We start from the raw sequence: 20214 nt of genomic DNA, 5'->3' as shown, positions 1-20214 counted from the left end.
ACAGGGTTCGGCTGACAAAAACGGTTCCCCACATTATATGAACAGACATTAATAAATTTGAAAACAAGAATGACATTACAAGCCCAAAGTGTTTCAGATTTAAATATTTTATTAAATTTTTGTCCAGACTTCCAGAATCAACACACTGGACATAATGATGACATAACAGCTATCATCAGTGTTTGGTATCTAATTTTTTATATCCATGGTCTTGAGATGTGCTAAATTCTGAAGCATGGTTTGCAAATATCTTTACACAACATTTATGAACACAGTCAAACCGTTCACGCTTTGGATTTCTTTATTGGATTTATAAAATATGACATTAAACGTCGTAGCTTTAGCACGTTTCGAAATGCTTATGTGCGCAACCTGCATTTAAATATATTGAAAAATGTATAATTTATTATATGGATAAGTTATTTAAAATATATAATTGTTTTATCTAAGAACAGTAACAGCAACGGAACAAATATACGTTATATATATATATATTTATATATTTATATATATATATATATATATATATATATATATATATATACACACACATATATATATATACACACACATATATATATACACACACACATATATATATATATATATATATATATATATATATATATATATATATATATATATACATACGTACATAGTTCAAGTTCAAGTTCAGTTTATTTGTATAGCGCATTTACAACAGCCTCCTGGCTGACCAAAGTGCTTTACATAAGAGCAAGAATATTACATATACATAAAAAAAAATTAAAAAATAAAATAAATAAAAAATAAAATAGACCAAGACAAAAATTTAAAACCACCCATTTCAAAATGTAGCATAACACAGTAGTCAGTACACTAAGGAAAATAAAAAAGTTTTTAGCAAGGATTTAAAAATAGACAAGGAAGAGGCCAGTCTGATCTCTAAAGGCAGGGTATTCCAGAGTCGTGGTCCAGCCACTGCAAATGCACGCTCCCCTCTACGCTTTAGCCTAACACGAGGGACCACCAACAGAGCCTGGTCATAGGAACGTAGGTTTCTTGATGGAGTATAAGGATGAAGAAGTTCAGATAAATAGACAGGAGCTTTGTTATGAAGGGATTTAAAAATGAAGAGGAGAATTTTAAAGTCTATTCTCTGAGAAATTGGCAACCAGTGAAGGGATCTGAGAATTGGGGTTATGTGTTCATGTTTACGACAGTTTAAAAGAAGTCTGGCTGCAGCATTTTGGACTAGCTGAAGTCGTGCAATTTGAGATTTAGAAATACCGCAATATAAAGAATTGCAGTAATCTAGACGCGATGTAACAAATGCATGAACAGCCATTTCTAGAGTTTTTGGAGTGAGAAAGTTTTTAATTTTAGACAGTAAACGAAGCTGATAGAAACTGGATCCAATAACAGAAGAGATATGTCTATCAAATTTTAAGTGTTGGTCAATAGTAATACCTAGGTTCTTCACCTGTGAGGATCTAAAAACGGATAAACTATCTAGCTCAGGGCTTATACACTGAGAGTTGTCATTAGGACCGAAAAGAATTACCTCGGTCTTGGCCTCGTTTAGGAAGAGGAAATTTTGGGCTAGCCATAATTTCACCTCCTCTAAACATTGGAGAAGAGAAGTGATCGCAGTGGAGTTGTTTTTCTTAACTGGAAGATAGATTTGAGTGTCATCTGCATAGAAATGAAAAGACACACCATGTTTTCTTAGGATAGAACCCAGAGGCAGCATGTACAGAGAAAAAAGAGAGGGAGCTAAAATAGAGCCTTGTGGAAGGCCACAGGTCAGAGGAGCAGGGGAAGACAAAAAATTTCCCAGTTTCACTAAAAACCTTCTGTCAGATAGGTACGACTGAAACCATTTCAGAGCATATATATATATAATACTCAAAGGCACAACTTTTAATGTTGTTATAATAAGGATTTTAGTCTGAAAAAAAAATACATAAATAAAAACAACCACATGGTTTGAAAAACACAGTATCATCAACTCACTAAATGCGGTTGGTGATTACTAACTCATTTGGAATAATCGCTCAAAAAATGACTAAAATAAAATAGTTTTAATTTAAGAACTCCCATTTCCGGTTGACCTCGGACGTAGTTCCTGGTTACCATAGTAAAGTCGCTATTTTGACCCTGTAAACATGGCCGGTAAGGCAACGTTTTTTGAGTCGAGCTTAAGTTTTCCTTCCAGTCGCAACAGACAAGGAGTTCAGTCCGCCTCAACCGATACACCAAGGTTCGTGCCTTCATCAAAGGCGCAGCATGAGCTCGACGCTTCCGCGCAGGCGCAGGATCAGATCAGTCGCTGCTTTAATAAACTCCGGTCCTTGAGAGAGACGGACAGCGCTACTCTGAAAACTGAGCTCAACTCACTGTTCGACCAGCTCATCTCAGAAAACTACAACAGCCTCAACCATGACAACATACATCCAGAGGTATGATCAGATCTATGCTCTTTCCCTTAGAGCTGTCAGGTTTAGACAAGCTCTCAGTCCTCCCGAGCCCTAGTAATAAGGTCCCCTATCTAGACAACATGGATATCTGTATATCTGCTGAATCTAGTGATCCAGCGCGTCTATGTTGCCCACACATACTACTCAGACATCTCACTAACTATTTATTATTATTCGAAAATGTTTCACTTTACAACAAACAAGGCCAAATAAGACAGAAACATGCACGTTAAAAATCAGCAAATCTTGAATAACTAAGTTACAGAAATATACAACTTCGAATACAAATAAATTAAATGTTAAGACTGATCTAAGAAATCTCAAATGCACTTATGTACACTACCTGCCTAAAGATGAGCATTATCAAACTTTTGAAATGTTTCTGAAAGAGGTATTTTAGGGTCACTGAGGCTGCATTAAAAATAAATAAATAAATACAATAAAAACAGTAATATTGTGAATTTTAAAATGACTGTTTTAATATATTTTACAATGCAATTTATTCCTGGGATGCACAGCTGAATTTTCAGCATCTTTACTCCAGGCTTCACTGTCACATGATCTTTTAGTAATCATTCAAATAAGCTGATTTCGTGCTCCTTTTTAAAACAGTTTCTTGTTATTATCAATGTTGAAAATAGTTTTTGCTGTTTCCTTTTTTTTCAGGATTCTTTGATGTATAGGAAGTTACATGAACAGCACTCATTCATAAGATAAATCTTTTGCAACATTATAAACATCATTACTGCCACTTTAGATAGTGTTTTTATTTTTTATTTTTATCTTACATAAAAGTTTTGAGGCATAATTCAGTGGTAGTGGTCATCTAATATGGGTTTTTAAATGAGCACCTTTCATGTTTCATAGGTTGTGTGTGAGATGCTTATGCATGCAAGCCGTCTGGTTCCTCTCAGCCAAGAGCATCTTATCATCAAACTGAGCCAACTGATTCATCAACTTCTAAACCAGCTACAGGTAGATACAGTGTGGCCATATATTGAGTATCCATGTGGCTTCTTATCAAGAGGCATCATTTTTTAAATATTAATTTCTTTACTACTTCCAGGTGATAGTGGATGAGCATACGCTGGATGTTTTGGTGTCATACTGCACACGTGCTCTGCGCACATGCAGTTCATGGACTCACCCGGAAGTGTTGCTTGCCCTCTCATCACTTGTGTATGGCAATGGATCCAGGTGTCACAGAGTAAGAAGCACACATCTGGCAACTCCCACTTTTTTATACTCTTTATAATCTAATCCTCTTCATTTTGAATCCTGGCCATGCAGCACCTTCCAGAGCTCCTTGGACTGAATGGTGTTCTGGTAAACTACGGTGACCCCAGACAGCCCGACATAGAGCTGCGGCGTTCTGCTGTGCACTGCTTAGCTAATCTATGTCTCAGGTGAGCCATGTCCAATCGTGTCATGAATCAAGTCTTCATAACTGGCTGCTGTTTAATATCTATTTAAACTAAAGGCTGAAACACACTATGCAACTTTTGCCCTGATCTATGCCCTGATTTGCCCGAGTCAGTCTGCAGATTTTGCATTTAACAGATTTCACAGAAAGTTTCATAATGTATGATGGGCATCATTTTTTTATTAACTTGTGAGCCTATTCAGCCTGAGGAAATCAAAATATGTTTTGAGGAGATTTTAGAACACTTGTTTTTATTTATCGTGTGTCTTGTAGCGCACCAAATATAGCCAGCATCCGTACCCTATAATTGTTTTCAGCTAGCTATAAGATTTGACTATTAATGCAATTTCTAAAAGCAAAGAAACTATTTAGCAGTGTTATGGCCTGTTCATATATAGAAAAGTTAACTATATCAGCGCTCTAAAATTTTTCCTCTGTGTCGTTATTGTTACAATATTGCTGTGGACTTATCTATTATTGAATTAGAAGGATAATTTAAATTTGATTGTCTTTGATGAGAATGTCATTTTAGAGTTAAATGTCTGTTCTGTGTGTGTGTGTATTAGTGTTCCTGGTCAGCCGTATTTAGAGGAGCCATATAAAGGTGCATGCTATGGAATCCTCCTGCGGACACTACAGTCCCCCAAACCACCTGATGTGGAGGACATTGTCTTCTGTACAGTAAGTACTGCATGTTTATCTACCGATGCTACCATTAGTCAAGGTGAGGTCACGTTAACCAAAGTTTGGCGATGTCCAGTTTCTGGTGTCATGGGTGTGGCAATGTATAAAGCCCAGTTTTCAAACCAAGTAACTTTCTGTTGCTCAGCGTGAATTTGCATTGCACCAACTTGAGGGAAGTTTGCATGGGGAACTTTTTCGCCCGCATGTGAAGTTCCCAATCGTACAGATTCCTACTGAAATGACCCATGAGTTTTCTAATAGCAACGGTAAATGTCAACGGCACCTTGAAGTCATCGTTCACCTAAAAATGAACATTTTTGGAAACGTGTTCACCCTAAGGCCATCCAATGTGTAGATGATTTTTTTTCCATCAGAACAGATTTTGAGAAATGTAGCATTGCTTCACTTGCTCACCAATGAATCCTCTGCAGTGAATGGGTCCGAACAGCTGATAAAAACATCACAATAATCCAGAAAGTAATCAATATGACTTCAATCCATCCGTTAACATTTAACATTCACATGAAGTGAATGGGTTCATGTGGATTACTTCATATGGATGCTCTTTAGACTCTCATTCTGTCAAATTTTCATTTTTAGGTGTACTGTTCCTTTTCATTAAGATCACTGAAGTAGTGTCAAACTCTTGGTTATTCCCACTGTCTTTTATGTACTGTGAAAGTTTCTCTTTGCTTGCATTTCAGTTATTGCAGAGTGCTCTGAAGGGAACGCAGTATTTTCTCAATGGTGGAAAATGGAAGGCCGTACCGAACCAGGATCTGGGCACCTTATTGGCTCTGCTCAAAGTATCCATACTGTTCTGTTCTTGTTTTTATAACTTTAGATTTACAGATTGGTTATACAGTTAAAAAATGAAGTTGATAGAATTGCATTCTATTAATTTCTAATTGTCTCATTGTGTCCTTGGCAGAGATTCATGTTCTATGGGCTGCCGGGAATAAATGTGGAAATACCACAGGTGTTGTACCCGGCTCCTCTCCCTCAGTATGAGACTGTTCCCGCTGCAAAACCTGAACCTTCTCAAGACTCAGCCACACAGAAAAAAACGGCTGGGGTAGGTGGCCAAAAGGTTTCATATAAGTGCACGTGTGTTGGAAATTCAAGCATAAAGGATGTTTTAAAATCAAGGCTATAATTGTATTATGTATTATTCTTCTTTAGTCCCAACAGAACAAGAAGCGCAAGTCTCGTGGGAAAGGGAAGAAAGCTGGAGCTGAGGGAAAGAATGATGATGACGATCTTAAAACTGGAGGAGGTGGAGTGGATCAGAGTGGTTGGTCTCTCGGCTCGCAGCCTGCTAGTGTGACGTCTCCGTCAGGAGTGACTCCACAACTCTACCCTTCCTGGAAGAAAGGGAGCTCTGACTCTGAATTCTCAGACCCTGAGGGAGGAATGCAAACTAAACTTAGGTTTGACACTCTACGTTATTAGAGCTTTCCAACATTATTAAGTCAAAAAGAAACACTTACAGGTGGTTAATGACCTATATATATAAAAATCTATATATAAAAATATGCATGGATATATTTTTACATCTTATGTAGAGATTAAGTTTTTCTTTCATGACTAATGGTTATTATTTGATTGTTTAAGTGTCCAATAACAGATATGCTGATCTTATTTGCTTACTTGGTTAATTTCTTCTTTCACATGCATTTTTATTATTATTATTATTATTATTATAAATAATTTATGCATATGTTTTTAATGAATGTTTAATAATGATTAGTTCTGAAATATAATTATGAAATATATCTGTTATTCACTTTTTGCATAAGTGTTCAGTAACTGATACTGTTTCAGTTCTGACACAGCTGCAGTTGAATGAAGGAATGAATATATGAATATGATAAATCGTAATTATATTAGAACAGCAGAAGCCTATGTATTATGAATATTTTTTTATGGCTATGCTATTTTATTTTGTTCACTAAATTATAATTTTATTAAAAAATGTAATTTAATTAATGCATATTTAAATTTTTTGTAATTAATAGATCATCAATATTATGTATTTACTATTGTTGTTATTTATATATGTATAATTTGCATGTCTTAAGTGACCAATTGCTGTATTTCTCATGCACAACTGTAATATTACATAATATATTATATATTACAAAAATACAATTACATAATATTACCGAATTTTCATTTTGGGGTGGAGTTTCCCTTTAAGTATGATTGGCTGTTGCATAAGAAGTTAATTAGCTACTCTAGTTTTCTGTTTTTTAATGAGACATGATTGCACTTTGTTGTCATTGCTTTAAATATAAATGTGTTTGTTTTGTCTACTGTCTTGTCTAGGCTGTATCAAGCACGTGTGCGGCAGAGTGCGCTGCAGTGCTTCCTGGCTGTGGTCAAGTGTGTTGAGAAACGAATCCTCTATGGATACTGGTCTTCCTTCATTCCAGATGCTCCTGGGATTGGAGGCCCTCCTCCTCTTACCCTCCTGACCATTGCCCTAAAGGACCCCTCCCCAAAGGTGAAACACACGTCCACTGTTGGCCATTTCGATTCTGACGTGAGATAAATATGGCCTATTTGACATTTGAGGTAACACGTTTGCTCCTAGGTGCGGGCAGGCTCTCTGCAGGTTCTGTCTGCTCTTCTAGAAGGTTCTCGCCAGTTCCTGTCCACCGCTGAAGACACCAGTGCACCCCGCCAGGCCTTCACTCCCTTTTCGGCCATGTTAGCTTCCAGTGTCAGAGAGCTGCATCGCTGCTTGCTGCTAGCACTCGTAGCGGAGTCGTCCTGTCAAACCCTCACACAGGTCTTAAAGGTAATAGAACACGCACTCACACCAGTGTCCTTATCATTTACCAAAACTAAAACTATTAAAAATACTTTTTGTAACCAAAATAAAGGATAAATAAATAAAATATAAATATTAGATGAATAAAATAAAACCTAAAAATATTGGAAATATTGTCTTTTTTGGTGATAAACTGAAGTTACTAAAACTGCAACATTTAAGCATAGAAACATTTCAGGAGAACAAAAACAAAGATCCTCTTTTATGCCCTTAATGCCATAGTCCAAAATCTCTGAGGCATGTTTTGATGGATTTAGTTAGAATTACTATTATTATTATTATTCTTATTATTATTATCATTTTTATTTTTTTTAAAATAAAAGATCAACTTGATTTTTATTTTACTTTTTTTATGTTGTTTGTTTAGTTTATATATATATATATATATATATATATATATATATATATATTATATAATCATGAATATAGCCATGCTGCTAAATTATAAGCAAAAACTAATAAAAATGACAAAATATCATAATATTACTTACAGTTAAACTACAATTAAAACCAAATTTAACAATAAAAGCTCAGCATATTAAAATAAATATTATTATTAATACCATAATTTCTGTAATTTAATTATTTCTATAATCTATAATAATAACTTTCTGTAAATGTATAATTTATACAGTTATAAATAAAACATGCAGTGGCCTCAGAATAAAGCTAGACCTTTTCTCAGAAGTGACCTCAGCAATTTGAATTGAAGCAAATTCACTCTCGCAAACTGTAAATCATGTTGCATGATTCATTTAAATACTATCCTTCCATAGATTTGCATCTGATAGGGAAACTCCTACAAATGCATTTGCAAAAAGGTCAGCTGTCCACATCTTTTCAAGGCTAATTTTTTTTTTAATACCAAAAGAGGGTTTGCACTGGTCCAAGCTGTTTGTAAATCTGGTCCAATGAATTTGTGAACACTATTTGTGTTTTGTCTTTCAGTGCCTTGCCCACCTGGTGTCCAATGTGCCCTATAATCGCCTCAGACCGGGCCTTTTGAGCCCACTGTGGAAACAGATTCGTCCATATGTGTGCCACAGAGGTACTATAACAAGTGGTACTATTAAAACTGTCCAGATCTTGAACACTTGGCCTGAAAAAATTACACAAAAAAAAAAATCAGCCAAGTCGAACATTCACCATTCTGTCTCCTCCTCCCATGGTAGATGTGAACGTCCGTGTATCCAGTCTCACTCTCTTCGGTGCATTAGTCTCAACACAAGCCCCCCTCCCAGAAATCCAGCTCCTTCTCCAGCAGCCCGGATCCACATCCGCCCTCAGCACCTCCGGCATCAGCACCCCACAGGAGCTCTCTCACAACTGGAGACTTCCCGCCCGGAGAGATGGAGAGGCCTCGTCTCCTGGAGGAGGAGTTGAGGGGGGTCCGGAGGGGCCGTGCTGGCTGTTGCAGCTGTGTGTGAGCCTGGTCACTCAGCCTCGTGAGGAACCCTACTCTGATAGTGACGCCGGCGGGTCTAGTGGAGCGTCGCTGGAACCGTCACCCGTCCGACTGGAAGCCCTGCAGGTGAGTGGTCTGTTTGTGAAGATGCAGCCACAGCATTTGCTCATCATGAAATCTTTATTTATTTATATGTGGTTTATTTCAGGTTTTGGCACATCTGGTGAAGGGTTACTTCTCATTGGTTCAGACGTCTCTGTTGGAGTTGGGGCAACTCAGTTCTCGCTGTCTCAAAGAGCAAGAGGCTTCTGTGCAACTTCATGGCGCTAAAGTATTGGATCTTTATGTCTTTGTCATTTCTTGTCTTATTTGTGCTTGCTATGGTAAACATGGGATTTTGTTCAAACTACTAAACTTTAAGGCATGTTTGCAATGAAAATTCAGGTTTTCCAAGCAATGTGTCTTTCTGCGGAAGTCCTAAGAGGCCATGGATTATTAATAAATTTTCTTGTTTTGTCATGATAACGACTTAATTTTCTCATGATCTAGACATAAGTTATTTCCTTGTGATCTCGACACAACCAAAGTTACACACGTTACACAACTGCACCAACAGGTGGCACTATAGACCTGAATGTAATGGTGCCTTTCCACTGCATGGTACGTCACGGTATAGTTTGGTACGGTTCACTTATGAGGGGTTTTCCACGGGTACAGTACCTGGTACTTTTTTTAGTACCACCTCGGTTGAGGTTCCAAGTGAACCTTACCATCACCAAAACGTGATGTGTAAACTCTGCTGATCATGGATTGGTCGGAGAGAATCATCGCTACTTGCGTCACTGAACTTGTGAGACCAACACAACAGAATGGCTAGATTTAAATCGGCCCCACCAGCGAAGGATCAAATGCTCATTTTAAACGAGCGCACCTTTTTTAACAACCTAAAAATGTTTGTTTCGTTGTCTGTTGAGGAAGTAAAGATGTTCCTTTCGTTGATAGCAGAGGAGCAGATCCAGCGAAAGCGTAATGGGCGACGCGGAATGAAAAAGTTTTTCATGAGTTGCGGCAGTACAGGCGGCGAAACAATAACAACGTTTGAATAATCCCGCCCACATTAAAGCGCTACTAAACTGCAGTGGAAACGCAAACAGAGTCGATCTGAGCCGTACTGAGCCAAGTTGCATCGCACTGTGGAAAAGCGCCATAACTGATGGGGTGTTGTATACTGTATATCAACTTTACTGTACACATTTGGGACAGAATAAGGACCTTCTTCATGATCGCTGTAATTTGTGCAGTTTTTCGAAAAAAACTTTCGTTATGTCAAGATCACGAGAAAATATTATGCAGAGATGATGAGAAAACAACTTTTATGTAGAGATCACAAGATAATTAAGTCGTTATCATGACAAAATACGAAAGAAAAGAAAAAAAATATAGTCTATGGCCTGACGTCCGTAGTCTTTCAGACCTGTGCATAAAAAAACTACAGATGGGCTGAATAAAAATGCCAATTCTCAGACAGCAGGTGGTTCTTATGGAAAATCAGTAACTACGTCTGTAGTTCTGTTTGGACAATGTAACAGCCGTTACTTCAAATTGAAATGTTTATTGCATCGAATATTCCTCTTGGTGTGAACAGGGTTTTAGTCTTAAACTTAAGCAAGTAACTTATTCTGCACTGTTTGTCCTGTATGAAGGATACCTCAAATTTTCTTGTGAGCCAATGATTAAGTGACTAATTCATAAAGATAGTCACTTGATTAATTTCTGAATGAATTGTCAGGTTGAATGAATGACTAAGTATCTCCCTCATTAAGAAGTTACTTGCTGCAGTCTTCTCATTGTTTTTGCTTAATATTAAGAGTACATATTTTTTTCTTTTAAATATTTTGTTTATTTTTTTATTTTATTAAATATTTCAAAATGTTTCTGTATATAGCCAAATTGATGTCCAATTTTTTTTTTTTTTTTTACCTGTTAAATATTGTTTTTCTGATTCATGTTTTTTTTTTTGTGTGTTTTTTACAAGCTTCTGGAAGAACTGGGAACAGGCATTATCCAGCAGTACAGAGCTGATGCCAACACCACTCCAAGTGCCAAATGTGTGCCAGTGTGTCAGGTAAAAACAAAATACATGGTGTATGTGATGTGGTACAAATCTAAATTCAAATATCATGATATTGATGTAATGATGGTCTTTTGCCATTTTCAGGTGGTCAACTTCTGGTCCGAGACCTTGGGTGCTCCACTGATCAGTGCCTTACAGAATGAGCAGCATCCCACCCTACAGACCAGTGCATGTGACACCCTCTCCTCCATCTTACCACAGGCTTTCAGCCAGCTGCCCGTAAGTGTGTTTGACCTCTTGAGTTTCTGCATGTGATGTTCTTTGTGATATTCATGCATTTCACTGTCTGCAGGATAAGACGCAAGTGCTGTGTATCACAATACTGCTGGGACTGACATACAACGAAAACTCATTGGTAAAGGCAGCAGCTGTGAGAGCTCTAGGCGTATACATCCTCTTTCCCTGCCTGAGAGAGGTACAGGTCAACCTTCTTGTATTATGAAAGAGCTTCACTTTTAATTTCTATTAAAGATTGGATTAAGAATATAATATATATTGAATATATATAAAGTAGTAAACAAACCTTCATCCACCTAGAAAAGTACTCAGCACTGATTTTAACTTTACTATTTTTACAACCCCAGGATGTGATGTTTGTGGCAGACACGGCTAATGCCATCCTCACTGCTCTGGATGACCGCTCGCCCAACGTTCGTGCAAAGGCAGCCTGGTCACTTGGCAACCTCACGGACACGCTCATTGTCAACATGTGAGAAAGACAATTGACCACATCTGTGTGTTCCATTAATCTAGTTATACCGATGGTTTTCCTTTGCTCATTTGTGGTCCTCAGGCAGTCAGTGGGGTTGGAGTTTCAGGAGGAGTTCTCTGATATGCTGCTTCTGAACATGCTGAGATCTGCCACTAAAGCTTCAGGAGACAAAGACAGGGTGGGTATTTTTCTCTTTTACTGTTGCCAGAAGCCTTTTACATGTACTTTTACATGATGTGTTCACAGCATCTTCAAAAGATTTTTAAAGCTGCTTAATAAAATATATTCCTCCTTAAAACTTGTAGGAGGTTTATTCACTGTGCTAAGTTATGCAACATTTGAGATTTCGGGCTAGGAATTCCTGATACAAACCATTGTTGGAGAGAATAAGTTGTTTGATTAAAAAAAAGATGTTTTATAAGGACAGAAAAGATCCCAAAACACATCACCCATCAAAGCCAAAATATTACCAGTAAACAAAATCACATCTAATGTACTTATTATCATTACAGCTCAGAAACTTGATACATTTTTTCTTTTTCTTTTTTTAGTTCTTGGTGTATAAAAAGTTTAAATGAACAGCATTTATATAACATATTTGTTGGACATTATAACTGTCTTTATTAAATGTAAATGAATGCATCCTTCATGAAAATATTTATTAAGTCGTAATTCAACTTTTCATCAGAAGTGTATATTTAGCTTAAAGTGTTTTTATTGTAATTATTAATGTCAGTCAACACTGGATAATAATTATTCCCTGTCTTTGATATTTAACTGTGGACATTACTATCTATTCAAGATGCGTTAAAAACCTGATTTAATCTTTTATTAAGCACCATTTCTTGAAAAATTAGTTTTATGTAATTACACTTTCCCTTTAGGAGTAGCTGTGTAAATCTGTGTAAATTCATGCATGAAGAAAAATTTTAAGTCATCGTTTGAAAATAGACCTTTAATAATTATCATTAACACATTTCAGTTTCTTGTTCTTCTATCCAAGGTGTTATTAGCCATAACATTAAAATAGTTCAGCTTATCGGTCAGAATTTGAATAGTGGTGCATCCTCATTAAAGGCAGAAACAAAAGCCGCCTTTTCCTAATGTATCAAGAGATAATGAACTCCGTGCTTGATAAGGGATTCCTGTGTTGCAGGTAAAGAGCAACGCTGTCCGTGCACTTGGGAATCTGCTTCACTTCCTGCAGCCGGTGCACCTGGGAAAGCCTGTGTTTGAGCAGCCCCTGCAGGAGGCCATGAGGGCACTGATAGAAACCGTTAGAGGAGATGCAACCATGAAAGTGCGCTGGAACGCCTGCTATGCACTGGGCAATGCCTTCAGAAATCACAACCTGCCTCTGGGTGAGTGAACATTATATTAATTGAATCAAAAATTTAATTAAAAATCAGAGTAACGCAGCTGTCCTATCAAAATGAAGAAAAAAAATGACGGTTCTTGACAAAAAAAAAAAAAATTTAGATCTTTTTTTGTTAGTTTAAAAAAATAAATAATAATTTAACACAGTTGCTTCATTGCTTATTAATATTTGAAAAAAGATGTCCCTTAAACAAAGTCAAAGTCTAAAAACGTAATGATATTATTTAATAAATGTTAATAAAAAAAATAATCGTGAAAAATATTTACACATTCAAACATGCATTTTGTGTATATTCAGAGTGTAAGAAAAAATTTATAACTTTTTACTTGATATTTAAAAAAAATAAATAAATAAAAGTTTAAAGTGGTATAAAGTTTTTCAAACATTTCAAACTATACATATAGTGCATGTGACCTCCACAGCATAGTATATGTGCTCAGCCTGGATTTCTTACACATTGAATCATTTTGCAATAATTAGTTTGTCCACAAGTTGGCAACACGGACCTGGGCTGTTGTTTCACAGTCAAAAAACAAGATAGGAGAAGAAACTTTACATGCAACTTTAGTTTAAAGTGTAACTAAACCCGACTCCACCCACTGGCAATATTTGAAAAATGCTGAAAAGTGGGCAGAGCACAGCGGCAATAGAGGGGACTAACTGAGGGCGGGGCTGAGCGGGTGGGCGTGAACCTGAGACCCGCAGTGACGGATTAATTGACAGCTGCTGTCAGAGTCACTAAAATGGAGAGTGACTGTAGTGACGCAAGTAGCTTTGCAACGGAGCGTTCATTTAAAATAGAGGACTTTCCTCCCCCACCTTCACCTGAAGTGGAGGACGTCGAGGTGTCTGTGGACACAGGGCCTGAGTCATATCAATTCGAGCCGCTGGTTCAAACTGCGGTCTTAACTCCAGCATCGCAATCGGCACTGCGTCGCCTTTCAGCACGAGTTGTGTGGAGAAGCCCATTTCCACCTCCATTGCATTGGAGAAGCAATCCTGCGTAAAATGCAGTTTGCACACGTAACGGTAAAACCTTCATAATCATCGGGAAGAAGGAGGCGGGAACCGGCGGACAATCAAACAGAAACTTTAATAATCAAAATAAAGACAAAACACAAATAAAAGCCAAACACAAACTAAAACCCAGGCCTGGTCCTCTCTCGTTCTTCACTGTCGTCGCTCCAGTTTTATATCCTTCCATCTCCTCCGTGGGACTCTAGACTGGTGGGTCGAGCAGGTGTCGCTCATTTCCAATCACTCCACCGGCCTCGCTCTGTTCCCACGTCACAGCACACTGCTGCTCTAGGCGGGAGCTCGTGGTCTTCCAGGCCAAGTGCAAGCAACCACTGCCGCCTAATTTTCAAGTCTGCTGAAAAACTATGCAGTCCAGCAGTGCTGTTGCAACCAGCAACAATACACCTATGTATCATCCTGGCCACTGTACTAAATACAGATTAATCAAGCCAACTTGAAGCTATCCTAACTGATGCAATACTATGCTACTAACTAACTATGCCTCTAACAATACTAATGTTACACTAACAACTATGCTAATTAACTAAATAGGCTACATGAAATCATCCAAATAACTATATAAATGCCATGCTAAATAGTTTCTAAAATACTCTTTCCTGATCGTTTTCAATACTTGCAATTCCAACTCTTCACTCGCTGTGATTTTGACGGAACAAAATTGTTTTATACTGCCAAGGGCGTGGAAGCTCGTACTAAGGGCGCGGTGAGCTGGAAACTGTTTACGTCACCTGCCACCACTTACATCACGTACCACCGCAAACATCCAATACTGCATTTCGTTGCCTTGTACCTTACATGTGAAGAAAATGCCATCTAAACTTACCTGAAGACAGTCAGTTCCCCTCAAAGATATTTTCATATAAACCTCCACCCACAAATGTATCGTGATTTATTTAAAATCTTAACCAACGTGAATTATCAATTTTTTTGTCGATTTTCAATGGGCTCAGGGTGCATAGTTACATCTCATGTTTCCAATGCACATGTCGAATGCCCGTGTTCATGCACGCTATCAAATAGAGTGAACTTTGAAAGGCTTCGGCTGAATTTGGCTGTATGTATGCGTTAAGAATTTGTAAAAACTAAAGTATACATTAGCCCTTTTTTGCCAAAATCTAGAGATCAGAATATCATAGATTTTAAAAGGTGGGTTTATTTGTACATGACCATATAACATTGTCATAATTACCATAATAATGCATGTCAGTAGCTGTGTTTTCATCCACCTATTTTTATGCACATTTTGGGATGTGGTATAAAAAAACTAAACGTCAAGAAGCACATAAATTCTACAAATGTGCATAAAAAACCTCATCCACTCAACTGGATAAATCACTTACATCAGATAACTTTTTCATCAGATATGAAAACTTTATAAATTATATATAAATTACAATGGAAATACATTTACCAAAAAAATTCCTTGATGCATATCATAAAATGTGATGTCATGTGACTTTGAATGACGGGACGGCTAACCGGGTAACTGGACTAACCAGCAGACTGATCTCATTTAACAGTATCTGAAATGTTGTTTTGGTTATTCTGAAATGCCAGAACCCAAATCTGTTTTCTAAGTGGTTTTGTATAATTATTTCGGTGTAATCCTCCCAGAACTGTCTTCACACAACTGCATTCCCAAACAGCAGGCATCCACCTCCTAAAACAAGATTACATGACCTGTTTATGGTATTTCATCTGCGCGCTCTTTTGTAATTACAATATCATCAAAAAGTTGATTTATTTCAGTAATTGCATTCAAAAAGTGAAACTTGTATATTATATTCATTCATTACACACAGACTGATATATTTCAAATGTTTAATTTTTATTTTATTTTGATGATTATAACTGACAACTAAGGAAAATTTCAAATTAAGTATCTCAGAAAATTTTAATATTACTAAAGACCAATACAAATAAAGGTTTTTTTTAAAAAAATTGGCCAACTGAAATACCTAGTTGGGGCTCCTTTTGCCTGAATTACTGCAGAAATGCGCCGTGGCATGGAGTCGGTCAGTCTGTGGCTCTGCTCAGGTGTTATGAGAGCCCAGGTTGCTCTGATAGTGGCCTTCAGCTCTTCTATATTCTTGGGTCTGGCATATCGCATCTTCCTCTTCACAATACCCCATAGATTTTCTTTGGGGTTAGGGTCAGGCGAGTTTGCTGGCAAATTAAGAACAGGGATACCATGGTCCTTAAACCAGAAAAGCTTCCTACTTTTCCTTCCCTTCACCTCTCTATTAATGTGCTCGGACACAGAGCTCTGTGAACAGCCAGCCTCTTTTGCAATGACCTTTTGTGTCTTGCCCTCCTTGTGCAAGGTGTCAATGGTTGTCTTTTGGACAACGGTCAAGTCAGCAGTCTTCCCCATGATTGTGTAGCCTACAGAACTAGACTGAGAGACCATTTAAAGGCCTTTGCAGGTGTTTTGAGTTAATTAGCTGATTAGAGTGTGGCACCAGGTGTCTTCAATATTGAACCTTTTCACAATATTCAAATTTTTTGAGATACTGAATTTGGGATTTTCCTTAGTTGTCAGTTATAATCATCAAAAATTAAAAGAAATAAACATTTGAAATATATCAGTCTGTGTGTAATGAATGAATATAATATACAAGTTTCACTTTTTGAATGGAATTAGTGAAATAAATCAACTTTTTGATGATATTCTAATTATATGACCAGCACCGGTATTATATACAAAAAATACCCACTGTGGCTTCTACTACAGCAAATTATCTTTTTATTTGTGACATTTAGCACCAGTTAATCAGCAAGTGATTTTGTTCTCATTCTTTCGCTGGATGGAAATGGTGCTTTATGGTGCATTTTTTTATTTTTAAATGTGATTATTCGAATTTTGTGCATAATTTAAAATTCAAACATTGGTTAAAGTCAAAGCTTTTAGAAAAATTCAGAGTTTACAAGCTTTAATTACGAGTTCTCCAAAGAACTCAAGAACAATAAAATAATAAAAAAAAAACATTTTAAAGTTGGGATGTCATAATTCCGGTAATCCATGGCGCGAACCGCTTAAAACGCACCATTTCACTTGCAGGTTCTGCTGTCTGGTCCAAGGAAGCCTACTCTGCCCTGTCCTACGTTGTCACATCCTGCAAGAACTTCAAAGTACGCATCAAATCTGCTGCTGCACTTTCTGTTCCATCAACGCGAGATCGCTATGGTGACGCTCAACAATTCGCTGAAGTGTGGCAAGCCTTGGCTCAGGCCCTTGAGCACAGTGAAGAAATGGAGGACTTCCTTGAATATCGGTACTGTGCTAGCTTACGCTCACAGCTCTGCCATGCTCTCCTGCACCTTCTGTCCGTATGCCAGCCTGATGACCTTCCAGCGCTGAGGTCATCACTGAGTGACCAGTCCAGGCCAGTACTACAGGGCTTCCTGGTTCGCTACCTTAGCAATAAGGGCGTAACTTTGGCTGCTGGGGTTGATGGTGCTGCAGGGGAGGAGGCTGGGGATCATGCGGTGCCTGAAGATGGTTTGATGGTGCTCAACGAGACGCTGACCAGGCTGAGGGGACAGCTGGAAGAGGCCGTGTTGGACAGCAGTGAGGAACTGAAGACTGTGGTAGATTTCCTCGAGGATGTTATGAGGAACTTTGAGGATGTGAAAGAATCGGACAGCAAAGATTTCTCCCTTGAGCTCAGCAAATTACCACAGTGAAAGTGAAAATACATGTGGCATGACTGTCTGAGGTCTAAACTGCCTTTTAGATTTTATTAAAAATGTATATATTAAAATATATGTGAAAGTATCAAAGAAATTCCTGTTGAGCCTTGAGTTGTACCTTTAAAGGAATAGTTTACCCAAAATATGAAAATGTACTCCCCTTCAGGCCATTCAAGATGTAGAGGAGTGTTTTTTTTTTTTTTTTATCGAAACAGGTTTTGAAAAATGTACTTTCTTTGAGAGATTACTTGTTGTGCTCTGAATGAGTGAGAGTTCAAACAGCTGATAAAAGCGTTACAATATTCCACTCCCATCCATCAATTAATGTCTTGTGAAGTGAAAAGTCGAAGTCATTTTTAAACTGTTGCTTCTGGACAAAATGAGTCCACAATCCATATCAACTCTTCATCCAGGGAAAAAAACGTAATTTCTCCAAATCTGTTATGAAGAAGAAACTAATTAATATGCATCTCGGATGGCCTAAGGGTGAGTATTTTCAGCAAACTTACATTTTTGGGTGAGTTGTTCCTTTGAAACCAATATCAATTTGAGTGATTTGACACAAATAAAAACACAATTGCAGATTATAGACAAATAAAAAACCTTCTTATTTGTATAATGACGTGCATGTTTTTTTAGTTCTTGGTTAACTTGATCTGAAATATTAACTGCAGAAGGAGTCATGCAAACACACTTGGTGAGCATGTGTTAAGCAAGTTACTTAATTTTTTTTTTATTGTGGGTGGTTTTCGTTTGTTTGCATTTTTATTATACTAGTCTTTGAAGCTAAAAAAAATATTTAAATACAGACTGTTATGACTACATTAGACTAATGCAGACAATAATTTTGCAACATACTGTAAATGTATTTTTGGTGTAAGAACATTTCAGACATTTTTATTGGATGGAAGACTGCTTCCGCCAATGATAAAACAGGTAACTGCAACTTTTTATTATGACTTTTTTTCTCACAATTCTGACTTTTTCTCTAACTTTTTTCTTGCAATTATGACTTTTTTTTTCTCAGAATTGTGAGATATAAACTCACAACTGCGAGGACTAAAAGTAAATTGTTTTCTTGTCATTGTGACTTATATCTCGCAATTCTGGCTTTTTAACTCACAGTTGTGAGATTATCACGCAATTAAGAGGAACAATGTCAAAATTGCAAGTATATATCTCACAATTGTGTGAAAAAAAAGTCAGAATTGTGAGATAAGTCGCAATAATCTCTTTTTTTTTGTGGCGGAAATGGGCTTCCATAAGAACCACATCAGCATCTCGTTCTGAAATTTATCAAGACAACAAGTTTGCTGGGGTTTCCCCGTTTTTTTGTTTGTTTGTTTTTTGTTTTTTGTAATAAGACTAAAACTGTGATTGGGATCAGCTGGAATCTCTTGGTTAAACTCTCTAAAAGTAATAAATCACGATTACTCTCAATTGTGAACTCACAATTTTCTTCCTAAGCAACTTATAGTCAGTCATTACTGTCCCCTGAGGTAACTTTTATGGACATGATACCCATATTATTGAGAAGTATTGGTCTTATAGTAACTTGCATTTCTAGGTCATTCATTGTTAGTACTGAATCAGTAACTTGTATTAGCAGCCATTAGATTAATCATAAGGTTACCACTACATCTCTTTATAGACGAGGAGTATCTGGACTCTTTCTGCTTTTCAAATGTTAGCAGAAAATGTTTGTAGTTAATGTAATGAACTACACCCTGTGAACTTGCGGACATACATTTACTGAAAATCACTAAGACACCAGATGAAATAAAAAGTGGATACTGTATGAAAATGCAAATAAATATATTTCATTCTTTGTAATAAAAAAAAAATTAGCATTAAACATGTTGAAAAGCTAATTAAATCATAAAAAGTAATTAAAATTAATTAAATATAAACAAAACATTTGAACAATAAAAAAGATCAAATATTTTATTTCTTTACTTGCGAGATGATGTGAGCATAAACCAACATCAGAGAGATGTGAACATGTGGAAGTGTTTAAATTATTGAAATATTAGCCTAAAAATCTTACAAGGCCTTCACATAAATACTTTCAAAGGGGTTCAGGTGACAAAAAAGTTTGGGAATCCTATGTCTGCAGGTCTGGACTTTAAAAAATAAAAAAATAAATATTCTCTCTAGGTTTTCAGAATCAATCATCAATGAAGGTCACTGGATAAAACAAAGACACGGTATCTCACTTTGTTTTGGTTTTTTGTTTCTTTTATACATTGTCTAATTGAATGGCGATTTTGTGCCAAAATTTCAGAAGCATGGATCACAAATTATGAATAACATATGAGGGAGATTTCCGATATCCCCAAATGACAAGGATGAATGTCTAAAGCCTATATGTGTTAAATATGCTTTCATTATGGGAGAGTTTCTAGAATTTTTGAAATTTTGCCATGTGTACTAACATTAGACCTTTTTTTTT

The 20214-nt window shown here is 36.9% G+C and overlaps 1 protein-coding gene across 1 annotated transcript; it reads left to right on the top strand.

The window, feature by feature from the left end:
• Window positions 1-2116: 2116 nt before the first annotated feature.
• On the top strand, window positions 2117-19202 carry heatr6 (HEAT repeat containing 6). The gene is made up of 20 exons (XM_052537499.1): window positions 2117-2441; window positions 3327-3434; window positions 3526-3666; window positions 3750-3865; window positions 4449-4563; window positions 5271-5372; window positions 5498-5641; window positions 5749-5996; window positions 6895-7072; window positions 7163-7369; window positions 8351-8450; window positions 8575-8933; window positions 9016-9138; window positions 10843-10932; window positions 11026-11160; window positions 11234-11356; window positions 11526-11650; window positions 11735-11831; window positions 12810-13014; window positions 17131-19202. Exons 1-20 carry the CDS (start codon window positions 2148-2150, stop codon window positions 17754-17756), a joined length of 3636 nt encoding a protein of 1211 aa, XP_052393459.1. The 5' UTR covers window positions 2117-2147; the 3' UTR covers window positions 17757-19202.
• The last annotated feature ends 1012 nt before the right edge of the window (window positions 19203-20214 follow it).

This window comes from Carassius gibelio, chromosome A21 (genome assembly GCF_023724105.1).
Source record: "Carassius gibelio isolate Cgi1373 ecotype wild population from Czech Republic chromosome A21, carGib1.2-hapl.c, whole genome shotgun sequence".
Taxonomy (NCBI): Eukaryota; Metazoa; Chordata; class Actinopteri; order Cypriniformes; family Cyprinidae; genus Carassius; species Carassius gibelio.
Note: the sequence above shows the minus strand (reverse complement) of the source record. Positions and strands in the feature narration are given on the sequence as shown.